This window comes from Cydia amplana, chromosome Z (assembly GCF_948474715.1).
Source record: "Cydia amplana chromosome Z, ilCydAmpl1.1, whole genome shotgun sequence".
NCBI lineage: Eukaryota > Metazoa > Arthropoda > Insecta > Lepidoptera > Tortricidae > Cydia > Cydia amplana.
In genome coordinates this window covers 9,572,236-9,594,494 of record NC_086096.1, presented here as the reverse complement: position 1 = coordinate 9,594,494, position 22,259 = coordinate 9,572,236, and the positions used below count along the sequence as shown (strand labels likewise).

The 22,259-nt window shown below is 38.9% G+C and overlaps 2 protein-coding genes across 2 annotated transcripts; both read left to right on the top strand.

Moving 5' to 3' along the window:
• Nucleotides 1–434: 434 nt before the first annotated feature.
• On the top strand, nucleotides 435–4,274 carry LOC134661052 (geminin-like). The gene is made up of 5 exons (XM_063516950.1): nucleotides 435–601; nucleotides 727–839; nucleotides 2,405–2,530; nucleotides 3,463–3,589; nucleotides 4,098–4,274. The coding sequence occupies exons 1-5, from the start codon at nucleotides 587–589 to the stop codon at nucleotides 4,170–4,172; spliced, it is 456 nt and encodes a 151-aa protein (XP_063373020.1). The 5' UTR covers nucleotides 435–586; the 3' UTR covers nucleotides 4,173–4,274.
• A 1,377-nt stretch (nucleotides 4,275–5,651) lies between these two features.
• LOC134660987 (protein disulfide-isomerase A5) lies at nucleotides 5,652–21,862 on the top strand. The gene is made up of 12 exons (XM_063516874.1): nucleotides 5,652–5,795; nucleotides 6,076–6,320; nucleotides 6,650–6,857; nucleotides 9,128–9,256; nucleotides 9,694–9,794; nucleotides 10,275–10,423; nucleotides 13,102–13,232; nucleotides 14,172–14,333; nucleotides 15,917–16,058; nucleotides 18,561–18,763; nucleotides 20,435–20,606; nucleotides 21,295–21,862. Exons 1-12 carry the CDS (start codon nucleotides 5,772–5,774, stop codon nucleotides 21,552–21,554), a joined length of 1,926 nt encoding a protein of 641 aa, XP_063372944.1. The 5' UTR covers nucleotides 5,652–5,771; the 3' UTR covers nucleotides 21,555–21,862.
• The last annotated feature ends 397 nt before the right edge of the window (nucleotides 21,863–22,259 follow it).

Below are 22,259 nucleotides of genomic sequence, written 5' to 3'. Positions count from 1 at the left end.
ATGGCAAAAACATGGCAAAAACAAAATCATACTATCACCTGATTGGATAAAGTGAAGTTATTTGCTTCACTTTATCAATTTCAGACCAATTACATCAAATGTCAAATAAAGTTATACAACGAGAGCATACTGGGTGTAAATGTCAGTTTTGACCTTTATGACATTGGAAAAGGTATCAATACGTTACCTATTACGCAAAATCTTGAGTCCAACACTTAGTAAACTATTTCTTTAAATTTATAGAATTACATTTTAAATGTTCATATTTTCTCAATGAGTAGTATTTATACTTACTAACTTATACTGAAAGGATGAATTATACTAAAGTTATGATTCAAAATTTGTTAAACATGTGTGGCAAATATATTGGCAGAATGATGGGTGGTCAACGGCCAAAAGAAACATTAAAAAAACTACCGGTGTATTGTTGGTGTAACGGACGATAACAAAATACACTCTCAGCAACAATAATTTAAACTAAAACAGTTGAATTGAATGATAAGTGGTTAATTCAGTTTCCATTGTTTGAAAAGCATTTCTGTAACAGTCACAGATATCAACTATAGGAAATAACAGTGCTTTAAAAATGAGCGAATCAGAGGTATGTTTTTGTGCATTATAATATTTATTATGCTCAATAAAATAACACTGATAGCATGTTTTTCATCACACTATTAGAATGGTTGAATTTCGCTTTAATATTTTAATTCAAATCTAATATTACAGGAATCAAGGCCTTGTCAAGGTCTCACTGCGTTACACAATATCAATAGGCGCACTGGCGGAGCAGCGAAAAGCGGCAAGACCAAAAACAACCTTCTGGATTACTTTCACCCAAGGTACGTAAGTCTGAAAAAAAACTTACTGTTTTTGCGAAGGCCTAGAGTTGCAGTTATTAATACTAGTTGTCTAACCGCATAAATGACTATCTGTGTACATACTTGAAAAGCTTTACACGCTTTCCTGAATTTATTAACTGACAACAGGGACACAGTAATACATAGAACTGAGATGGAGATATCACTTGTGTCTCATATACATCAGCGCCCATGTTATCAGTTACTGAATTCAGGATTGTGTGTAATGCTCCTTAAATAGTCTTGTATTCATATACTTTAAACTGAAATTTGCCTCTTAACTCAGTCTGTATAATTGACACATAGATACTGAGTACCGGGAACCCGCTTGGTGGGTTCTCTGTTCACCATCGCTTTTGTCTACAAAGCGGGTGGAGCTCTACGAAAACGTTAGCAGTGAATGTGTTAAAAGTAGAGATGCCCCGAATAGTGGTTTTGGCCGAATACCGAATATTCGGCCACTCTCTCGGCCGAATACCGAATATTCGGCATGAGATGCGAACATTGTGAGTCACAATTATTATGAAAACTGTTCGCCAACAAAGCACAACGTTTGCCAAGATATATTTTTTTGTAAAACAGAACTAATGAATGTAGTTTAAAGTCAATCAAATCAGACCAATGATAAAAATAAAATATTTCATAATCAACAAATGTTTAAAAAAGCGGCCAAGTGCGAGTCGGACTCGCCCATGAAGGGTTCCGTATTTAGGCGATTTATGACGTATAAAAAAAAAACTACTTACTAGATCTCGTTCAAACCAATTTTCGGTGGAAGTTTACATGGTAATGTACATCATATATTTTTTTTAGTTTTATCATTCTCTTATTTTAGAAGTTACAGGGGGGGGGACACACATTTTACCACTTTGGAAGTGTCTCTCGCGCAAACTATTCAGTTTAGAAAAAAATGATATTAGAAACCTCAATATCATTTTTGAAGACCTATCCATAGATACCCCACACGTATGGGTTTGATGAAAAAAAATTTTTTGAGTTTCAGTTCGAAGTATGGGGAACCCCAAAAATTTATTGTTTTTTTTCTATTTTTGTGTGAAAATCTTAATGCGGTTCACAGAATACATCTACTTACCAAGTTTCAACAGTATAGTTCTTATAGTTTCGGAGAAAAGTGGCTGTGACATACGGACGGACAGACGGACAGACGGACAGACAGACAGACATGACGAATCTATAAGGGTTCCGTTTTTTGCCATTTGGCTACGGAACCCTAAAAAGGGTCTTCCTATTTAACAACTTTCCAATAATACTTTTTAAATATATGTAAAATACTGTGTAATTTTTCTTTTTAGTTAGGGGCAACAGATATTCGGTATTCGGCCGAATAGTAGGCAACATTCGGCCGAATACGGAATGTTCGGCAAAGTGGCCGAATAGGCCGAATACCGAATAGTTGCCGAATATTCATGGCATCTCTAGTTAAAAGTATTGATAGGGGCACTTTGCAGCAGTGATGAAAAAAAAAACAAATACATTAATTATTGCAACCCTGTCAATTACTTTATAAGTTAACATTATATTTACAGGGACAGTGAGCATAGGAAAAAAGTGTCCAAATCTACTCAAGTAAACAGCACATGGATTACAGAAGAAGATATATCAAGTGATGTCCCTAGTGAACATTTTTGGGAAAATGTAGCAGAGAAGAGGCGGTATGTAATTTCTATGAATAATTGAATACGGGACGAATGGTTTAATATTGCCATAGAACAAGATGCATGGAGGCCTTTGGGCAAAGGCCTCCCTCACTGCTGGGCAGCAGTGGAACACAACAGGCTAACAAAAAATAAGTTTAAGCCGTCATATGCCGGAGCGCCGATCCGCGTACGAGGATAATATTAGAAAAAATAATTACGGCATACGACATTAAGACATATAGCATTAGAAAGGAATAGCTGACATTAAATTAGTATTAAAATATTTGTAAATAGAGTTATACGTAGGGTTTGCACGACGGATCCAAAATGTAAGGGAAGAACCGCGGATCCAGATCCAGATCCGAATAATTTAATACATTTCGAATCCGGATTGCAAACCCTAGTTATATGGTTATTGAACTGATGTGGATTTGCACAATGGTGCAATGTGTGAAAGACAACTTTATGCCTGTATAAAACTTTATGACTGTGACTTTATGTGTGTGTGTGTGTGTGTGTGTGTGTGTGTGTGTGCGTGTGCGTGTGTGCGTGTGCGTGTGCGTGTGTGTGTGTATATGTGTGTGTGTGTGTGTGTGTGTGTGTGTGTGTGACTTTATGTCTGTGTGTTGTGTGTAGCGTAGTTATACACCATAAAAGTTTAAACATAAATAGTTAGTAAATAAAAATTTGGTACAGGACTCGTATTTATTAATTACTTATATAGTTTCCTGTGTCTGCTGAAATTAATGATTTCATCCATTTATTTAACCTTAATTACACACTAATAGACATACCTACTTTACAAAAAGGCAGACTTAATGCCATCAGGCATTCTCTACTAGTCTTCCATTGATTGACTAACAAATAGATGACAATCTACATTTTACATGTAAAAGAATTGAACTCTCCATGTTTTAATGTTTTTTTTCCTCTAATTATTGTTTCAGTGTGGCCTTAGAAGAGGCTTTAGGCGAAAACGAGAGGTTGTGTAAACTTTATGAATCATTGTCAATAGAAAATGATCAATACAAAACTTTACTTGAGGAGGCTAACAGCTTTGTGGAAGTTTTTAAAGTGAGTGCCAGTACTAATAAAACTGTAGATATTATTTTCTTTATGAAGCAAGAGTAAGGTTAATTATAGCACTGGGCACAAGCTTAGGTACAAACAATTTGTTAAAGACCAATAGTTATTTGTTCTTCAAGGGGCAAAGTTATTGTTTAACCTCTCATGATATACCAGGGCAAGCATAAGATTTCAAAATTGAACCACAAGGGTAGCAAATTTGAAAGAACTGCATCAACTTATCTTGCTATTCTTGTGCATAAAATGCAATATTTCTCATCAGTTTTTGAAAAATAAAGAGAGCTCTTGCAAGTTAGTGTGGTAATATTTTTTTTTAATGGGTCTGATTTAAATTACTTTGCGCCGCAGTACCCCTTTCCCTGGGTCCCTGACTTAATATAATAACTTCTTCTATAAGTAGTATATCATAATTATGTTCTCAGTTCCCAGATCTGCAGGGAAAGACTTAAACTCAAATGAAATTGTTATATACCTACTGATTTTATCTACATTTCAGGAATTAGTTCAGGATAATGCTGATGATACCGGCATTGACGTTGGAGACTTGAGTACATCTGCTGAAACAGAATGAATTCTGAAGACTGAGTAGATTTAATGTGTATGTTTTTTTTTACAATTTGTCATTTTGTGATTTGCCTTATTGATGTACCTTATTAATAAATAAATATTGTCTTTTATTCTAATCGTGTTTTATTGATAACTTGGGCCTTGTTTAGCTCTAAAACTGTTTTGCCGCCCTTTTCTACTGACGGAAATGGCTTGGCAGACTTTAGTAACTAAAGTTTAGTTGATACTCCGTCAAGGGAACGTAAACTAAGTATTTTAGAACTGGATGGAAATAATCGAGCGTAATGTTTGAATGATCCTGATCCTAAATCTTTTATACTTTATCCCTACCTGTTACGGTCACACTAGTGACCCTACCTAAAGAGGTGCCGGATTAGAATCCTGGTTAGAGCATTTATTAGCAAGTTTATAATGATTCGTATATGTTAATTATAGCTGGTCAACCAAATCTTGTCAGTAAAAAAGGCGCGGAATTCAAATTTTCTATGGGAGATATCCCTTCGCGCTTCGCGCCTACATTTTTCAAATTTGCCGCCTTTTTCTACTGTCAACATCTGGTTGACCAGTGGGTTGACCAAGTATATTTACCAATGCATTGACATAGATATCTAGGGACTGGCTTTACGGGCAATAATAATGAGGCATGATAGGGGCCAGTACAGCGGTGTGAAATCGCTACAACCCGATTGGTTGACGAGTTCGCATTACGCGCGCTATTGGTCGCAACTAGTTGAGTAGTAGACTGCACGATTGGCTGGAATTCGTGAGTAACACCGCTGAACTAGTACCATTTTTAGTGCCCCATTAGCCTGTCCTTAGATAGTGTATTATACGTCAATGTACCAATGATATTTTAAGACTGGCCAAAGATGCACGGACTTTTAATTCCGTACGGACTGACATGTGCAAGCGAGACAGCGCTATGCGTGTGTAGAGCGACGTCTCGTTCCCACCTGTCATTACGTGCGGATACCGAATGAAAATTATAGCTGGTCAACCAAATCTTGTCAGGAAAAAAGACGCGAAATTCAAATGTTCTATGGGACGATTTCCCTTCGCGCCTACATTTTTCAGCCGCCTTTTTCTACTGTCAAGATCTGGTTGACCAAGTATATGTGCGTTTGTGGTTAGCCTTATGATACCACAGATGTTGCAATTTTTGTAGTTTTCGAGTGATAAAATGACAGACGATAAAGCCCTTGCTACACGGTCGCCGACAAGCCTTCTAACCGTCTGACCTTGGTCTGTCCTTGATCAGTTTTGGTCAAATTTTGTTGGAAACAACTGTCTACACGGTCCGTCCAAACCAAGGCCACGCGGTCTGAGGGGCTTGTCGGCGACCGTGTAGCAAGGGCTTAAAATCGGAGAAGATAACATGTCTTGTCTGTGGCATCGCACTTATGACGTGTTCCGTGCCGTGGTTCGTTCAGTTCAGTTTCAGTCGCTTCTTGTTATTTGCATTATTTTCATTTGCACTCAGGTACTCCTAATGCAGCTCGTAACTGTACATAGTTGAGTGGGGAATTGATATACAGATTTTAATTCAAAATAGTAAAGTTGGACAGTTTTATTAACAAGTGTAAGTCGTCCTTAAACAAACATCATGCGCTGTCAGTTTTTTTGGAAGGTCTGTAACATATCTTATTAGTTAAGTACCGGTTTAATTTTAATGCTATGATTTACTTTAAAAATTCCTACTAATTGAATTACCTACTTTAAATTATTTTTTTGATAATAGTTTAGAAGTTAGTAGGATCTATTTTTAGAATTACCACCAATTTATCACCGGCTTCATTAACTTTACGATTAGGTATTTAGGTCGAATTAAGTAATATTTTATACTGAGCTCGAAGAGATACAACGGTTTTTAAATATGTATGTGGATTAATTGATATTCCTCTTTTCAGGTTTCTGTATCATTACTGCTAATATTGGCTCACATATCAGTCCAAGCGAAAAAACAAAAGACATCAGTTATTACAGGAATAGATGAAATAAAAGAATTTAAAAAGTTACTTAGGACTAAGACAAATGTTCTGATATTGTTTGTAAGTACACTTAAGCAATCTCAGAGTGTTACGGATGTGTTCAAGGAGACTGCAGATATGATGAAGGGACAGGCAACACTAGTTATTGTTGATTGTAGTACTAGGTAAGTCTAACATAATAAATTTAGTGTCCAACCAAAGTTCTGGTTTCGGTCTATAAATCATGTTTTGCAAAGGTTCAATTTCAGCCTAAAATAGAGCAAAACTAAACCTACTTTGGTTTTGGCAAAAAACCGGTTTTGGTTGGACACTACTACTACAAATTAAAACTTCCAATTTAGAATTTATCCTGCCACAAACAACTCATGGTCTACCTAAGTTTTTCAAGCTTGTTTTAACTCTATATTTGGGCATTATCCAATACCAAGTATTAACTGTAATTCCAGTTCTAATAAACAGATAATAAATATCTTGCTGCATTTATTGTTTTCAGTGAAGGCAAGAAATTATGTAAAAAATTAAAAATATCACCAGACAAACCATACACTATAAAACACTACAAAGATGGAGAGTTCCACAAAGATTATGACCGCAGTGAATCAGTTAGCTCCATGACAAACTTTCTCCGGGACCCTACTGGAGACCTGCCCTGGGAAGAAGACCCAGAGGCTACTGACATTTACCATTTGCAAGATGGAGAGGTAAATATTTTTTCATCACACTCACTCAGTAAATGTGGAATTGCACGCAGGCTTAGCGGGAGTAATAGAAAAAGTGTTTTCCCTAGGGAGTAATGAAGTTTAGAGTACCATATTTAACAGTTTTTGTCTTTATACTTCATTTTTGTATCGCAAGTGTGATGAAAAACGTTGTGTGTAACTCAGGGCGTAATAATATTGCAAACTCGAACGAGTCTATAAATTTAACTTACTCTCGTTTGCAATATTTAACTTACGCCCCATGTTGCACAATGTCCTATTGTAGAATACTGTTACTGTGTCTCATGGAACTTTTTTTTGGGTTTGGCTAGACTGAGACTTAGAGTCTGTCTATGATGGGAATGACTTGGCATTAGCCAGTGACTTTGTATGGGAGCACCATACTTTCTGTAGTAATTGGTGTCCAAACTTAGCAGAGACAATATGTCTCATGTACGTAAAGTTTGCACAGCAGGTGTGTATTGGTTGTTGACAATATAAATTTATTATTATAAAAAAACATTTTCCACATTATCTGCATACTTGGCTAAGTTTGCACTGCCTTTATTTGTCTTGTCATTACGGTATTTAATACAAGAAATACTTTATATTATATTATATTTTTAAGCACACGGCCCGACTTATGCTAAGCGATCGCCAGCAACTCCAGGGTGTAACATAATTTTAATTCTTAAATCCCTTCTAGCTAAAAAAATCTTCACTTTCGATGCTAAAATAGGTACCTGATCCATAACGCTTGCGGCAATTAGCAAGTTTAATAGCTTTTGCGGATAGTCGAAGTGGGGCCTCTCCCTTTCCTCATTTATTTGGGTGAAAAATTTGTTATTTAACCTTTGTTTTATTACTTTTACAAATTATTTGTAGAGAACATTCTTTGTTTTTGAAGTCTTTCTTTAAAAGTCAGCGATGCAACCGGAAATAATATGTAGGTAGAGTCTGTCTAAGCTAACTCTAAAGCTAAGCAAAGTGTGGTAGTACCACTTTAATAATCATATATACTGTATTATTTTCGTGAGAGTTTGACGTTTATGGTTATTTTTCACACTCTGTTACTGTAATTAAACTCTTAGATGCTTTTTACCACAATTCGTAATGCATTGTATACGAGTACGTTGCGTACGTGGGCTCAGTTTGTCCCTACCTTTAACCAATTATGGCTTAGTTTTAACATTTTAAACCTCTTCTAAGGGCTCAAATTGCTTTATTTGTAGTTTGAATATACTTTTGTAACCGCCAACAGTCGAGTCCAATTGTACGTTTTGATAAATAATTATAAATATCATCATCATCTATAGGTAACATTGTAGATTCTCGCGGCGTTATACGGGGGTTGGCAATCTTATTTATTTACTCTGATAAAAAACCCATAGTTACGAGAGCAAACAAAATCAGTCTTATTAACATTACGAACTGTGGGACTGTACAAGTTTGCAAAGAAATAAAGCAGTACGTACCCACATCTGAATGTACATATTTGCATTTAGATTTGCACAACTAGCATGCAGAATGCGCAACCGCTGTAACTAATTGAACGCCATTGTTTTAGCTGGGCTTGAGCGAACCCTTATTTCACGCTGATTAGCGAACCAAAACATTTTACTGTTCGTTGGGGTGACTGCTATATTTAGTTAGAGTCTGTGCGGAAAGAGAAGAGACGTGGCATGTAAGGGGCCCAATACATTCCACGACTCTTCTCTTTCTGAACAGACTCTATTGGCCACTACATAGTAACTGGCCGCTCTTAACAATAAGGTTTCAATTGGCTTGTTTCTTTCTGATTTAATAACTATGTAGTGGCTAATAATAACTATAGCAGTCACCCTATTAGGAATTTAAGTTTTAAAATGTTGTATGAGAAGCCTTGCATGAACATTTTTACGGGAGTCAATTGATGAGCCTAGAATTCATTGAATGGTCCCGAAAGAAACCGGACGGACATCTTGAAGTACGTTACGTTAATGTCTCTGCACCAAAAAATGCTCTGAGGGCCTACCGCGAACCACGTTCGACGTGTTACCTCCCTGTCACACTTACGAACGAATTTACAAGTGCGACGGAGAGGCAACACGTCTAACGTGGTTCGCGATAGACCCTCTGACCTCGCGCTCGCGACACAAATTCTAAATTGTTTGGGTTTTCAATGGTTAGGTTAGATCCTACGGTAGAATGGTGGTGATTAAAACAATTAATTTCAGAGTGTCCTTTGTAACTTTCAAATTAATTAATAATTTTTGTATATTTTTAAATTTCAGGCACTAACAAAATTTTTAAAAAAAGGTGCTGCTGCCTACAAGAAATGTTTGATAATGTTCTACGCCCCTTGGTGTGGTTACTGCAAAAGCATGAAGCCAGACTACGTGTCGGCGGCCGGCGATTTGAGGGTAATTATATATTATATATTACATTAATTATATTTATGTTTAACCGTCACTTCCGACGCCTTAAAAAAATCTATTGGAACGTTATATATACAATTGGCCTCTTTGCTAAGTGGGTGTGTGGGTTACAGTTAGAAATAGACAAGTACCTACACTATCTCGCGCATGAGATATTGTCGCGGTGCGTGCACTAGTGCTAAGCCTATTGGCGAAATATAACGTATAGTTCGAACACGAAAGCTTAAGGTTCGTATACTGATGAAGGGTGGGGCGGGCAGCATGCGGTGACATTTCACATCCTCGGACCTCGTGTTCGAATTGTAGATTTAGAATAGGTACGAAAAACTCGCACCCACGCAGATTTCGCTATGAAACCCTACATCTAAGATCTATGATTTGCCTGACTACATACATGTCTGATAATGTGATACGTGTTTTAGGGTGAAGCTCTGCTGGCCGCGATCGACGTGGCCAAGCCTGGCAACGCCAAGATCAGACAGCTGTACAACATCACTGGTTTCCCCACCTTGCTGTATTACGAGTAAGCCCTTTGTACTAATTACATAAATTTTATTTGGAAGATAAAATAATTGTAAATAATTGAACTATTGAATACTCTGTACCTCGACATGTAACAATTGTTGTTAATAATATATTTCATTTCATTTATTTAAAAAATCGGTCGTTTACTAATTTCAATCATACTCGGTTTATTTTGCTGACGTTCAATAAATGGGGCCAAAAATGTACTACACTTTTGGCCCCACAATAACAACTAAAGTAGTGATTATAAGCTAGTCTTTATAAATTACTCGTAATGACGTCTCATTTTTTTCGGAATTTATTCATTTATGTGATACACACAATCAGCAGACATCGTAATATTTTTGGAAAATTTCATTGCAACTTTGTTGTGTTAAAAGGGATCTGTATACCCATTACCATCTCTCAAGACATACACTTTTTAGCGATTAGTAGCACTACATAGAAATTGACTAAAGGTACGATGTCTGTTAATCAGGAAGGGGCAGCTGAAATTCCCGTACAACGGCGAGAACAAGAGGCAGGCGCTCGTGGAGTTCATGAGGGAGCCAACCTCGCAGCTCAAGCAGAAGCCAGAGGCCGCTGACGAGGGCTGGTCCGAGGACTCCGACGTCGTACATCTGACAGGTGGGTCATACGGTCAAGGAACGAGAAGTGCTACTTATGTACCAATACAATAGGGATGTTGACATGAATCGCGAATATATAACATGTTATGTTTTTACCATAGCAGGGAATATTAGAACGCGGAAAATCATATTTTGCAAGTGTAAATATGCGTAATAAATTAATTAAAAATAATCAAAAGTATTTAAAATAATGCCCAGTATCACGTGACTGCAAACGCCAATCGGAGCTCGTGACGTAATCACAGTGGAATCACCAAAGACAAGTTATAAAACCTGCCTAAGTGTCTACAGATTATCGTACCGAAACGCGATCTTGGTGCGGTGCGGCGCACGAATCGATAGTGTGTAAGGTGGTGCGTTAAGGACGCAGCTATAAGTTAGAGCGAGAAAGAAGGTTGCTGTCCGATGCGGTAGTGTGTTAAGGCTTTTAAAAAAATGACTGACAGCAGTTTGTTTAAAACGCCGTTACGTCAACAAGGTCACGTGACAGTTTGGAGCGTTTAGGCGCGAAATTTAAACACGAAACTTATTATACATGTTTTTTTATTCAAAATTAATGAATATATTTTTTTAATATTTTTTTCTGTAATTATTACGTGTCTATCTACAAAATGAAACCAGTTCCAAAAAAATGTCAACATCCCTATTATGTAAAATACAATACAACACAATGCATGACAGAAGCGATGGAATCCGACCGCGTCCGCGAGGAGCCGACCGGCTTGCGGCCGTACAAATGTGAAATGCGCGCACACATGGGAAAACGATTAGTCGATTCACTTATTTATGGGTCACCCTATCAATGACTATTATTAGACAGTATTGGGAGCGATAACTTTGCTCAACGTGATTAATGTTGAAAAATAATTAGGTATCAATATCATTATTAATCATGCTAGAATTTTTACACCAACTTGTTCTAGTTTATCCAATAATTCTTCATCGCGTCTTGTTGTTCTTAAACAAACGCATATTAGAGTCTGTGCGGAAAGAGAAGAGTCGTGGAATGTATTTGGCCCCATACATTTCACGACTCTTCTGTTTCCGCACAGCCACTTTTACAAAAATGCTGGCAGGTACAAATTATACCTCTAATATGTATAAGTTACTCTATGTTCTCGATAAGTTGCTGACAGCTGACAAGTTGTCACCAACGCCGTTCGTTTATGATTTTTGCAAAAATGTTTACAAAGCTTCCAAATAATCCGTTTAAATCGTGTGGTGGCTATTATACGGTGACACGGTGCAAGCGTTTATAAAAATAACCAATTATTTAAGTTGCTGAGATGTGTGCATCAACAGCAAGAATGGCATTACTAAGTATAGGTACAATTTACTTGTGTGTAATGTTTTATCCTATCCTGAAGGGTTAGGCTCTAACCCATTTGCAAAAGCTCAGTAAGATCTTGGTACAACTATTGTGAAAGCTATCAAAAGCAGAAATATTAGACGAGTACCTAATAACGCACATTTTGCGAAAGTGACTAATTGATAATTGACTATGTACCTACATATTTAGTAAATACTATTTACGTAAGGGATGTTTTGCAAACCAGACGGGAAGTTTCATGATAGATTCAGTATCATTGGGACATTTCTCGGGTGGGTTAGGTATTATAACGCTTATCCGTCTTTAAGTTACATTTGTTTATAATTTCAGTCTTCCAACTTTGTAAGTAGATATATTCCTTAGCTACCACGTAAATAAAAGCTCCGCTCCGCGTAGCGCCTCCTCGATTGCCAAGCTCTACTCCGTCTTTAACCCTCTCCAGTTCGATTTGACGAAGTCTGTAGTAAAAGAAGACCCCTTTGCACCATGTAATGTTGACATGATAATAGGGTATTTGACTGTACTTAAAATAAATTATTTTACAACTTGCATGAAATAAAGCACCAGAAGATTAATAGACAAACGTAGACAGCAGTTATTTTTGGACACAATTTCTATTTTAAAGCCGTGATCGTGACGTCACATGCTAGGGTTTCATATAAATTCCATAGTAGCAAAATCGTTGTTGACAGTTCGAAAGAAGAAACTGATTTGACTAGTAGTCAAATACCATAATTACACATCGGTAACTCGTGGCATTTAGGTATTTTTTAGTGGTTTCTTTTTCTCGACTCGTATAGGAAGAACATTGTCACATCACTAGTCTGTTAGAAACTGTCAAGTGCTACCTAAGTGCCACGAGTTACCGATGTGTGCTCATCACTAATCATGCCGGAACCACACTTCGCTATGCGTTATTTGTTATGCGCGTTATTCGGCCGCATACGACGAAGTGTGGAGGGTTCATTCGTCTATATTTGCCCGCATAACGCATAAGCGCGAATAGCAAATACGCCTATCCGTCCACCTGTCGGTTTTTTGACATACTTCAAAGGACACGAATAAGCCGAATATGCGTCTCGACTGCCCACACTTCGTTCACTCATTCACTCGCTTACGCTGTTCAAAGTCAAAACGCACCACATATGTTTGGCACACCGGCACCAAGTTTGGCACACCCGCACGAAGTGTGGATGCCGTGTTTGTTGTTCGCTCACATAACAAATATTTGAGCGAATACAGCGTAGTTGCATAACAAATAACGCATAGCGAAGTGTGGTTCCTGCATTACCTAAATGCCACGAGTTACCGATGTGTAACCATAATGATAACATTCGGTGTCTCAGAGGCCAACTTCAAGTCCGTGTTGTCGGCGGCCGAGCACGCGCTCGTGGTGTTCTACGCTCCGTGGTGCGGCCACTGCAAACGTATCAAGCCAGAGTTCGAGAAAGCTGCCACTAAGATAAAGTCGGACAAGGTACGTCCAATATACTATCAAACCTTTTATAAATAAATAAATAATAAATAAATATTAATGGACATTTTTACACAAATTGACTAAGCCCCAGGGTAAGCTCAAGAAGGCTTGTGTTGTGGATGCTCAGGCAACGATAGATATAATATACAAATACTTAAATACATAGAAAACAACCATGACTCAGGAACAATTGGAACAAATATCTGCGCTCATCACACAAATAAATGCCCTTACTGGGATTCGAACCTAGGACCGCGGCTTCACAGGCAGGGTCACTATCCACTAGGCCAGACCGGTCGTTCTCTCTTCTCGTTTTATCAAATACCCGAAAGTTCTCAATGGATCAAATGGGAGAATTCTACTTGTTAGGATTTGGAGCAATCGGGACGAAATAATACCCAATTGTAACCAATGGGGACAATAGGGAAGGAATCATTTCCAGTCATTACCACTCTGCTTAGAAAGTGACATTTTAACGCATTTATGTTAACTTCACGTAAGTATAAGAAACTAACAATTCGGTGGCTATTGGACTCATATGATTCATTTCGATGAGTCCAGTTCTTTAGGGGTGCACAACCACAAGCGTGTTTTTAAAAATGAAATTTTTGGAAGATAATTGTAGATTGTAGGCACAGAAAGCAACTTTCTCGCACTTGTTTTAAGGAATTGTTGACTTTCATAAATATGTTACAGACACTGACAATCCAACCTCTAGACTGAGCTTAGGCCAATTATTTCATGAAACCGATGCTGCCAAAAATACGGGGGTGCGGGGGGACGAGGTGAGCGAATCCCGTGCCGTGATTGGTCCGTTCAAAGACACGGACCAATCACGGCACGGGATTGACTCGAAGATGGAGTAACGCTACCGTATGTGTGGCAGAGGGGGTAGCGCGACTATGCTATGTCTAGAGGTTGGATTGTCTGTGGTTACAGATAAAGGGTATACTGGCCGCCGTGGATGCGACGAAGCAACCGGAACTAGCGTCGGCGTACGGCGTGAAGGGCTACCCCACGCTCAAGTACTTCCACAACGGCGAGTTCAAGTTCGACGCCGGCCACGCCAGGCAGGAGGAACAAATTATTAGTTTTATTAAGGTAACACATTCCAGGGGTCGGACAAAAAGTGCGGATGACGTCAAACCACTTAAAGGATGATTTCAAATAGTATTTTTGATTTTCATAAACAATTATCACTTATCATTTATCAACCTGTTTGAAATGAGTAAGTACGTTTTTGACTGACACATTGTCAATCAGATGAACAATAAATTGACTTCGTTATTGTTTAGCTATTGTATCTTCACGATTATATTTAGCTAAAATTCATATTTACTAATGTATAAGAAAACGCTCTAAAATGTCATCTTTACTCGAATATTGTGGCAAGTTTCGTGAAATTTATTTTATTCACTACATCACCCTACCACCTGTATTATTAATTCCATGGATTTATTTACGATTATTTTGTTACTTCATTAATACTACTTTGTTACTACATGTCACACGGAAGTTTAAATACAAACTCAAACATCATCCTGTGTGCAAGAGTCATTTTTACGTCATCCGCACTTTTTGTCCGACCCCTGCACATTACCATTCAAAGTAGTCACACCTACACAACGCCGCGCTTAAGATCGGTTTTCCTAGGATAGCGGTGCCGTCATATAGCGGCCGTCTCCATACTAAATAATACGGCTAAATATGGATGTCGTAGTATTTGTATGGAGACGGCCGCTATATGACGGCACCGCTTTCGGAGGCAACCAAAGCTTTACTGTCTGCGACAGCATAATGACACAATTTTTTTATTAATTTAAATCATTTTCTATTTACAACAGGATTTTAGATAGAAAAACGTCACAAGTGAGTTTAGATTACATATTACGATTAGTTTAGATTTCGTTTTTAACTGTCAAATGGACACCCGGGAGGTTAACACGAGGGTCACGGAACGTCCGACATGAACGCCGACCGCCATATATTTAACCGCGGCCGGCTTCGACCAACACGGAAGGGACGCGGCATTCGCACTATTTCCCCTCTACCTAGGTACAAGATCAACTGATCTAGCGCGGGTAACAAAACTAGTTGCGCTCGAATTTTAAACTAGACCGAGTCCAGACACGCTAGTGAACACAGCAGCAGAAAAAATGCCAATTGCTCGGTTTTTTTGTTGTAAAAAGAGGTCGAGGACATCAAATTTACAAAAAGAAGGTGTTACATTTCACATGTAATATTTTTTTTACATATCATAAGTTTAATTACATTTAAACACAATTATTATATTTTAGTTTCATGTAATTGTTAGATTTATCGATTTTTCTCGCCCAGTACAAATTGCGGATCGGTCGAGCGACAAAATGTGTTAGTGTGCGTGTTGTGATACTTGTGACTCGTCCGTACACAAAAACAGATCGAGGTGTGCAAGATTTGTCTGTGTAGGGTGTCATTTTCTATGTATTTGTGTCGTCATTAAAGATTGGATTTTGTATGTAAGTGTGTGAGAAGTGTGACTGTGTGCACGTTCCCCCCCCCCGCAAAAAATGGCAGAATGATTTGAATGTCAAGATATCGCTTGGGCCTATCCCTTCCGACGTGTCGGAAGCCCGTGTTGATCGAAGGCGGTCGGCGTCAGCATGCGTTTCGTGGGCTTGGCGTGATTGGAACAATATGCGCAGGACCCGAAGGAGCCTCCGCCGCCGCCGGCGCCCGAGCGGCCGTGGGCCGAGGAGGAGTCCCCGGTGCGCCACCTCGGCGCCGCCACCTTCCGAACCACGCTACGGAAGGTCAAGCACGCTATCGTCATGTTCTACGCCCCATGTAAGTATCTCACTCAGCCTTTAGGAAGGAAATAACAAAGCAGTTTTTCTCAAAAATGGACGGCAAAGTCGACGTTGCCGGTTAAAAAATAGGTCGCGAAGTGCGTAGTTTATGGTCATTCAAAAAATTAAAAAGTTAAAAACATTGCAGTCACGATTTCGGGACTGCAATGTTGCATACAAATTCCATTATTTAACAAGTTCCAAACTTTTTAAAACTTTTTTCTACTCCCGTACTTTTATTTGTCATTTAAAGGGTCGTGCACACATCTTTAAAACCCTATCTTAAAGTTGTCAAGACAAGTCTTTAGTCTATTGCCTAAAAAAGCATTTGTGCATACACGCAGTATCTTTTTGGCTCTTACAATACTTCGTGTAATGGCCACTTAAAAAATACATTGTTGTCAACCTTATAGTCATAACACACTGTCGCACCGCAACGCGACCTTGGTTCGTCGCACCCGTAAGTGAGAGCGGGAAAGAAATATATCTTTCTCGCTCTCGCTTATGGGTGTAAATGTCATATCTGACAAATAAGTGAACCATAGACATGTTTTTTCTTTAATTTCATTCATTCTTTTCCCGCTCGTACCCTCCATTCTTTGCTACTTCTTGAATATTGTGAATCTTGAATATGAATACTATTGTGCCTGTCGAATGAAAACTTAGCGATGTGACGAGTCCACTTTTTTTCAATTCGAATCATTCGAATTGATTCGGCCGCTGATTCGAAATCAAAATCGAGTTGACTCGACTCGACGATTCGCGTGGTTCGCGACAAGGTCACAGGCACAGGCGCGGAGCGAGTTGAGACGGCGAGTTACGCGGCAGTTGTTGTAAAAAGAACCTTCAGGGCACGGAATTAAGGTTTATTTTTGAATGGCCATACTAGCAGTGAACTCGAGTTGGGATACTTGGAATGGCGAATCAAGCGGCAGTTGTTGTAAAATGAACCTTCGGGTTACGGAATTAAGGTTTATTTTTGAATGGTCATAGTACCAACTCGAGTTGAGACGGCGAATCGAGCGGCAGTTGTTGTAAAAAGAGCCTTCGGGCTACAGTATTAAGGTTTATTTTTGAATGGCCTTAGTAGCAGTGTGATAGCGTTGACTCGGCTCGGCGAGTTGTTCGCCGAGTTAGATAGTGGTCGAGTTGATTCGAATTGCCCATAGTCTTGATTCGAATTAACTCATCTGTAGGCTGATTCGAATTATTCGAATCAGATAACTCGACTCGCCCATCGCTATGAAAACTTAACTTTTGTGTTAAAAAACAGTGTGTCTTTCAAGTTAAAATGGATGAAGACATAAAACTTAGTGTCTACGCCTGAAGAAATATCAGTAATAGCACAAGAACCGCTAAAAACAGGTAGATACCGTAGGTAGAAGTCCACTAGATGACATGAAAAATATTTGTTAAATTTACAATTTTATTTCAAAGTAAGTGTTTGGTCGTAGAAAAAGTATTGTATGCAACGTTGTTTAACTGTGTCAAAAAATACTTGTGGCGTCTTTATTAACAATTTTCGGCTTCGCCTCAAATTGTTACTCACGCCACTCGCCTTTTTTGACCCTTCTTAAACAACGGTTGCATAAAATACTATAAATGGCCATATCAAATGAAGGCATAGGTCCATTAAACAGCCAAATAGATGATCAGCACTTATTATTATAATGTTGGTACCGCGACTATTTTGGTGTCTCAAATACGTTGGCGTATTTTCAGCAGAAAAATACACTTCTTTTTTTTTAAAGGCGGCAAGCAAATCTTTTTAATGGTTTTACTTTTTTCTGTGAAAATTAGACCGTTGCTTCTGTAAAATATTTCTATTTCTTGCACCATTTTTGAGAAAAGCACTATATATGACTCGGCTGGAAGGCTACTTGCTGGCTTCGGATTCAATTAAACGGACTCCCAAGGTCGTCCGTTTAAAACGAATCCTCAGCCTGCAAGTAGCTACTTCCGAACCTCGACAATAATGTACTATTGAATGATTCACGGTGGTTTTGAGGTAATTACGGTTCAAATCCCGGTCTATATAAGTCTAATTACAAAACAGTTTATCTTAACCTTTTCCACGCCGTGTCAAACACAAAAGCTGTCACTCAGACGCCACATCATTGAAGTGTCTAAACTGAAGTTGAACTTTTTGTATATGCACGTAGGTCGATATTGCTCTGTGGTCTGTGACCGAATAAACGGTCTTTGGCGTTGAACCTACGGTGCAGATATATCGGTCATTGGCGTCCAAAAGGTTAATGCTGGCCAATATTTACGGATTTTGAAGGCATCATAGATATGTTATAAAGAACATTTATAGTCGCCGCAACATAAGGTCACATATTTTACAGTTACAAATTGACCCTTATATATATATGACTTTAACGCTATCAGTTAAACGGTAGATCTTAGCTCCATATCTATACGGTTGAATTCATAACTGTCAAATATGTGATCCTAGAAAAAAACACTGTAGTAACTGATGTACTTGTTTATATCGCAGGGTGCGGGCACTGTAAGAGCACGAAGCCCGAGTTCGTGAAGGCGGCGGGCCGGTTCGCGGACGAGCTGATGGTGCTGTTCGGCGCGGTGGACTGCACGGCGGAGGCCAGGCTGTGCGGCCAGCACGCCGTGCGCGGCTACCCCACACTCAAGTACTACAGCCACTTCGACCGCCGCGTGCAGGACTACACCGGGGGCCGACAGGTACACCACTCTAGTCTAGCACCACTGATGGGGAGCGTTCAAGTATTACGTAACGAATTGGGGAGGGGGGTCTAGTAAAACGTTACGTTGCGTTACAGGGGCGGGTGGGGGTGTTTGAACTACGCGTTACGTAACATTGTTTTTTAACCCTTCAGGTACTTTACGCCACACATTTGTAGCCTTACGGTAAAAAAATGGTCACTTGGTGGTTACGTAACGTTTTACTAGTTGTACAGAAAAACGTTACGGCGCGTTACAGGAGGAGGGGGGGAAAAATGTCCAAAAATTGCGTTACGTAATACTTGAACGCTCCCTGAACAAGGCTCGGAAATACGCCCGTCATTTATAAACACATAATTTAGGCATAATTAATCATAAATCCATTTACGACTCGAAAATGTTCGTTTACGGTCTACGGATGTCATTGGGGCATATTTAATCGTTGACGGTAAAAAAAAGTCTGTGTTGTACGGAACAGGGCAATGTTTTCAAAATGACGGGCGTTTTTCCGGGCCTCGGTGATGACAATCGTTTATCGACAAACGCCAATCTAATAGTAATTTATAAACTGTGAGTTTTAACCTCATTATCTCACTAATGCTTTAAGAACTCGATGAAAGAAATTTGTCTAAATAAATAAAATTTAATAGGGATGATGACACATGTTGAATTTTATAACAAATTCTAGTAAAATAGTAAATGAGCAATTTATCACAATAATGTGGATATTAAAATAAAATACGGAAATGTTACAAAAAAACAGGACCTGAAAGTTTCAAAATTTAAGTTTTTTTTAACTTCCAAAAACGATAAAAGTAAGGGTACCATTCGATTCCTTACATTTTATCCAAAAAAATATTGTACAGCAACTATATACATAAACGCAATATTTCACGGACAGGAACGCAATTTTCTTCTTTTTGTCCATACAGTCCATACTACAAGATGGGATCTCAGGGACCTTGACGTCACGTTCACTTGTCCTTTTGTTCAGGGCGTTTCGCGAGTGAAGTGCGACTGTCAGACTTTGACTATAATTTCTGACTTTTGTATTGCTTTAATGCAATGGGTCCCATATAGACAATTGATCCTAAAAGCAAACCCGATCGATTGATACTGTTAAATCCGGAAGGGATTCAACTAACTTTATCTATGGGAGAGCTGTAAACCTATTATGCATAACTCCTACTGCCCTAGTCAACCCTAAACAACCCTAATTCCCTAGTCCTACCATAGATTCAGTTTACATATAAATAAATATAATAAACAGGGATGTCTGCACCTTTGCGACCTACGGGTACAGACGGAAGGTTGGAAGGATATGGGTAAATGGGTTTTTGGATAGTCACTGCTAGTTACACAGACTCATGCAACTAATTAAGGCGTGAAGGTGTCTTATGCCACAGTGACGGAGAGTAACCTGGTCGATGAAGTAAACACGGAGTCCAAATGAGAAAAGAGGGTTTATTTACAATGATTATTCTATTTATACAAAAATTCTGCATATGAGTGATTCTATACAATTAAAAGTTACGTTCGTGTGCGTTTCCGTAGTCGGCGGTTTTGTTGTCCCAATTTGCTCTGCTGCTGAAGTAGTCGTATGTTCAACGCACGTGAACAGATACCATAAATGAAAATTAGTCATGTAGATGTAGCCTATTGTCGTTGCAGGAGGCAGACTTCGTTTCGTACATCCACACCGCGATGGGTGAGACGGCCCAGAAGGCGGCGGCGTCGCCGCAGGCGGCAGGCTTCGGCGGCAGCGTCACGCTCGCCTTCGACGCGGACTTCGAAACGACCATCGGTTCCAGCAAACCGGTTTTCGTCATGTTCCACGCCATATGTGAGACACGTTTCATTATTTGTTGCGACTTCTATTTTTGGATGGACGAGTCGAAGGAATGGGCTTGCCAGTAGCGGTATGTTTGCCTTCGACTCGGACTTCGACCATGATGGGTTCTAGCTTCCCCGTGTTCTTGAATGTGAGTCTTATACATCGACTCGTATGGCCTGCACGCGCATACGAGTCACGCACTTTTTTGCGTAATCTTTATTACCTTTTCACACCACCTATTCGGAAAAGAGCTTTTTCTTCCCTGCTAGGAGGGATCAAAGTGGCACTTTTCCTCCCTGCTTGGAGGGATCAAAGTAACACTTTTCTGTTCTAGCACACTATTTTTTCATTTTTTTGCATATTATTTTTTTAGCTTAAATAATTGATCTGTTTAAGCCTAAGATTGTGTCAACACTAAGATTTTTTATTTTCCTCATAGTTGATGTGAGAAGCAGTATGTGTCACACGGTATCAAAATTATTTCGTCTTGGGCGTTAACACTTGAATCCCTCATTACGCTCAGGATTCAATGTACGCCCTTGACGGAAATATATTATTATGATCCCTTGTAACACAAACTACTATTGTTACTCACTTATTACACACAACAAAAAAAACACTACATCGGGATTAAGCTTGTAAGTCGCCATAAAAGCGTAAACGCAATTTCATTGTTGACATAACTTCTTTGTTCCAGGGTGCGATCACTGCGTCGCTGCGAAACCGGCCTTCAGTAAACTAGCGACGGCTCTCAAAACCGAGAAATCTCCAATAACAGCAGTCGCGGTAGAAGCCGACAAGAACCCGAAGGCCGCCGACCTGGCCGGCGTAGAAACTTTGCCCACCTTCAAAATATTCGCCAACGGCAAACTCGTCGCCAACTACGAGGGAGACCGCTCCGTCGAAGACATGTTGAACTTCTGCAAGTCCCATGCCACAGTAAAGGACGAGTTGTGATCGTTGTGATATTACACAGTCTTTTTACTGCAAGTCATGGTGCAGTATCACTTGGATCAATACTACTCCTTATACTTATTTATCGTTAATAACATTATGTCGTTAGTGAGCGATGAAACTATTTTAGTAGTCGCATTTGTAGTTGATGACGTCCTGTAACTGGTATTATGTTTTAGAAATTTTAACACAGATATTGCATATTGTTTTTTTTACATTACAGTAACTCCAGTTGGAAATTTTACCTGTCTTTTTCGCAAACATCTCAAAGTGAAGTTCTGGAGCGAGGTAAATTTTATCTGTAGAAATGGGTAAATGAAAAAGAAACCGTTTTTATCCACTGTAATTATTTAGTAACTGATTTTTGTAGTTCTTGTGTTGAATCTAGATTTTTTTACAAGTTTTCCTTTTCGACCCATACATTTTAATTTTAGATGACATCAACTGGTATGGTATGTAAGGACGGTAGAGATTGCAAAGTTCCCATTATACAGGGTCTAATTACGTGATCATTTTACTCTGTTACTGTCGTTGTATTTTATAGTATTTATAGTATTACATTGTACGAGTAAGTACCTATATGAAAGATTGAATCGTAAATGTCATAATTAACAGTCATATATCACAATACCTATACGTAGTAGAAGCCATTTTGTCCACCAAATGGTAGGTATGTTTTATCGTATCAAGTTATCATTGTACAAGTCA

Excerpts from the sequence above, each read along its gene's own strand:
- LOC134660987 (XM_063516874.1), top strand. The coding sequence starts at position 5,772 with ATGCGCTGTCAGTTTTTTTGGAAG. Across the intron at positions 18,764-20,434 it reads ACTACACCGGGGGCCGACAG|GAGGCAGACTTCGTTTCGTA; the intron begins GTACACCACTCT and ends TTGTCGTTGCAG. Across the intron at positions 20,607-21,294 it reads CGTCATGTTCCACGCCATAT|GGTGCGATCACTGCGTCGCT; the intron begins GTGAGACACGTT and ends TCTTTGTTCCAG.
- LOC134661052 (XM_063516950.1), top strand. Across the intron at positions 2,531-3,462 it reads AATGTAGCAGAGAAGAGGCG|TGTGGCCTTAGAAGAGGCTT; the intron begins GTATGTAATTTC and ends TTATTGTTTCAG. Across the intron at positions 3,590-4,097 it reads GCTTTGTGGAAGTTTTTAAA|GAATTAGTTCAGGATAATGC; the intron begins GTGAGTGCCAGT and ends TCTACATTTCAG.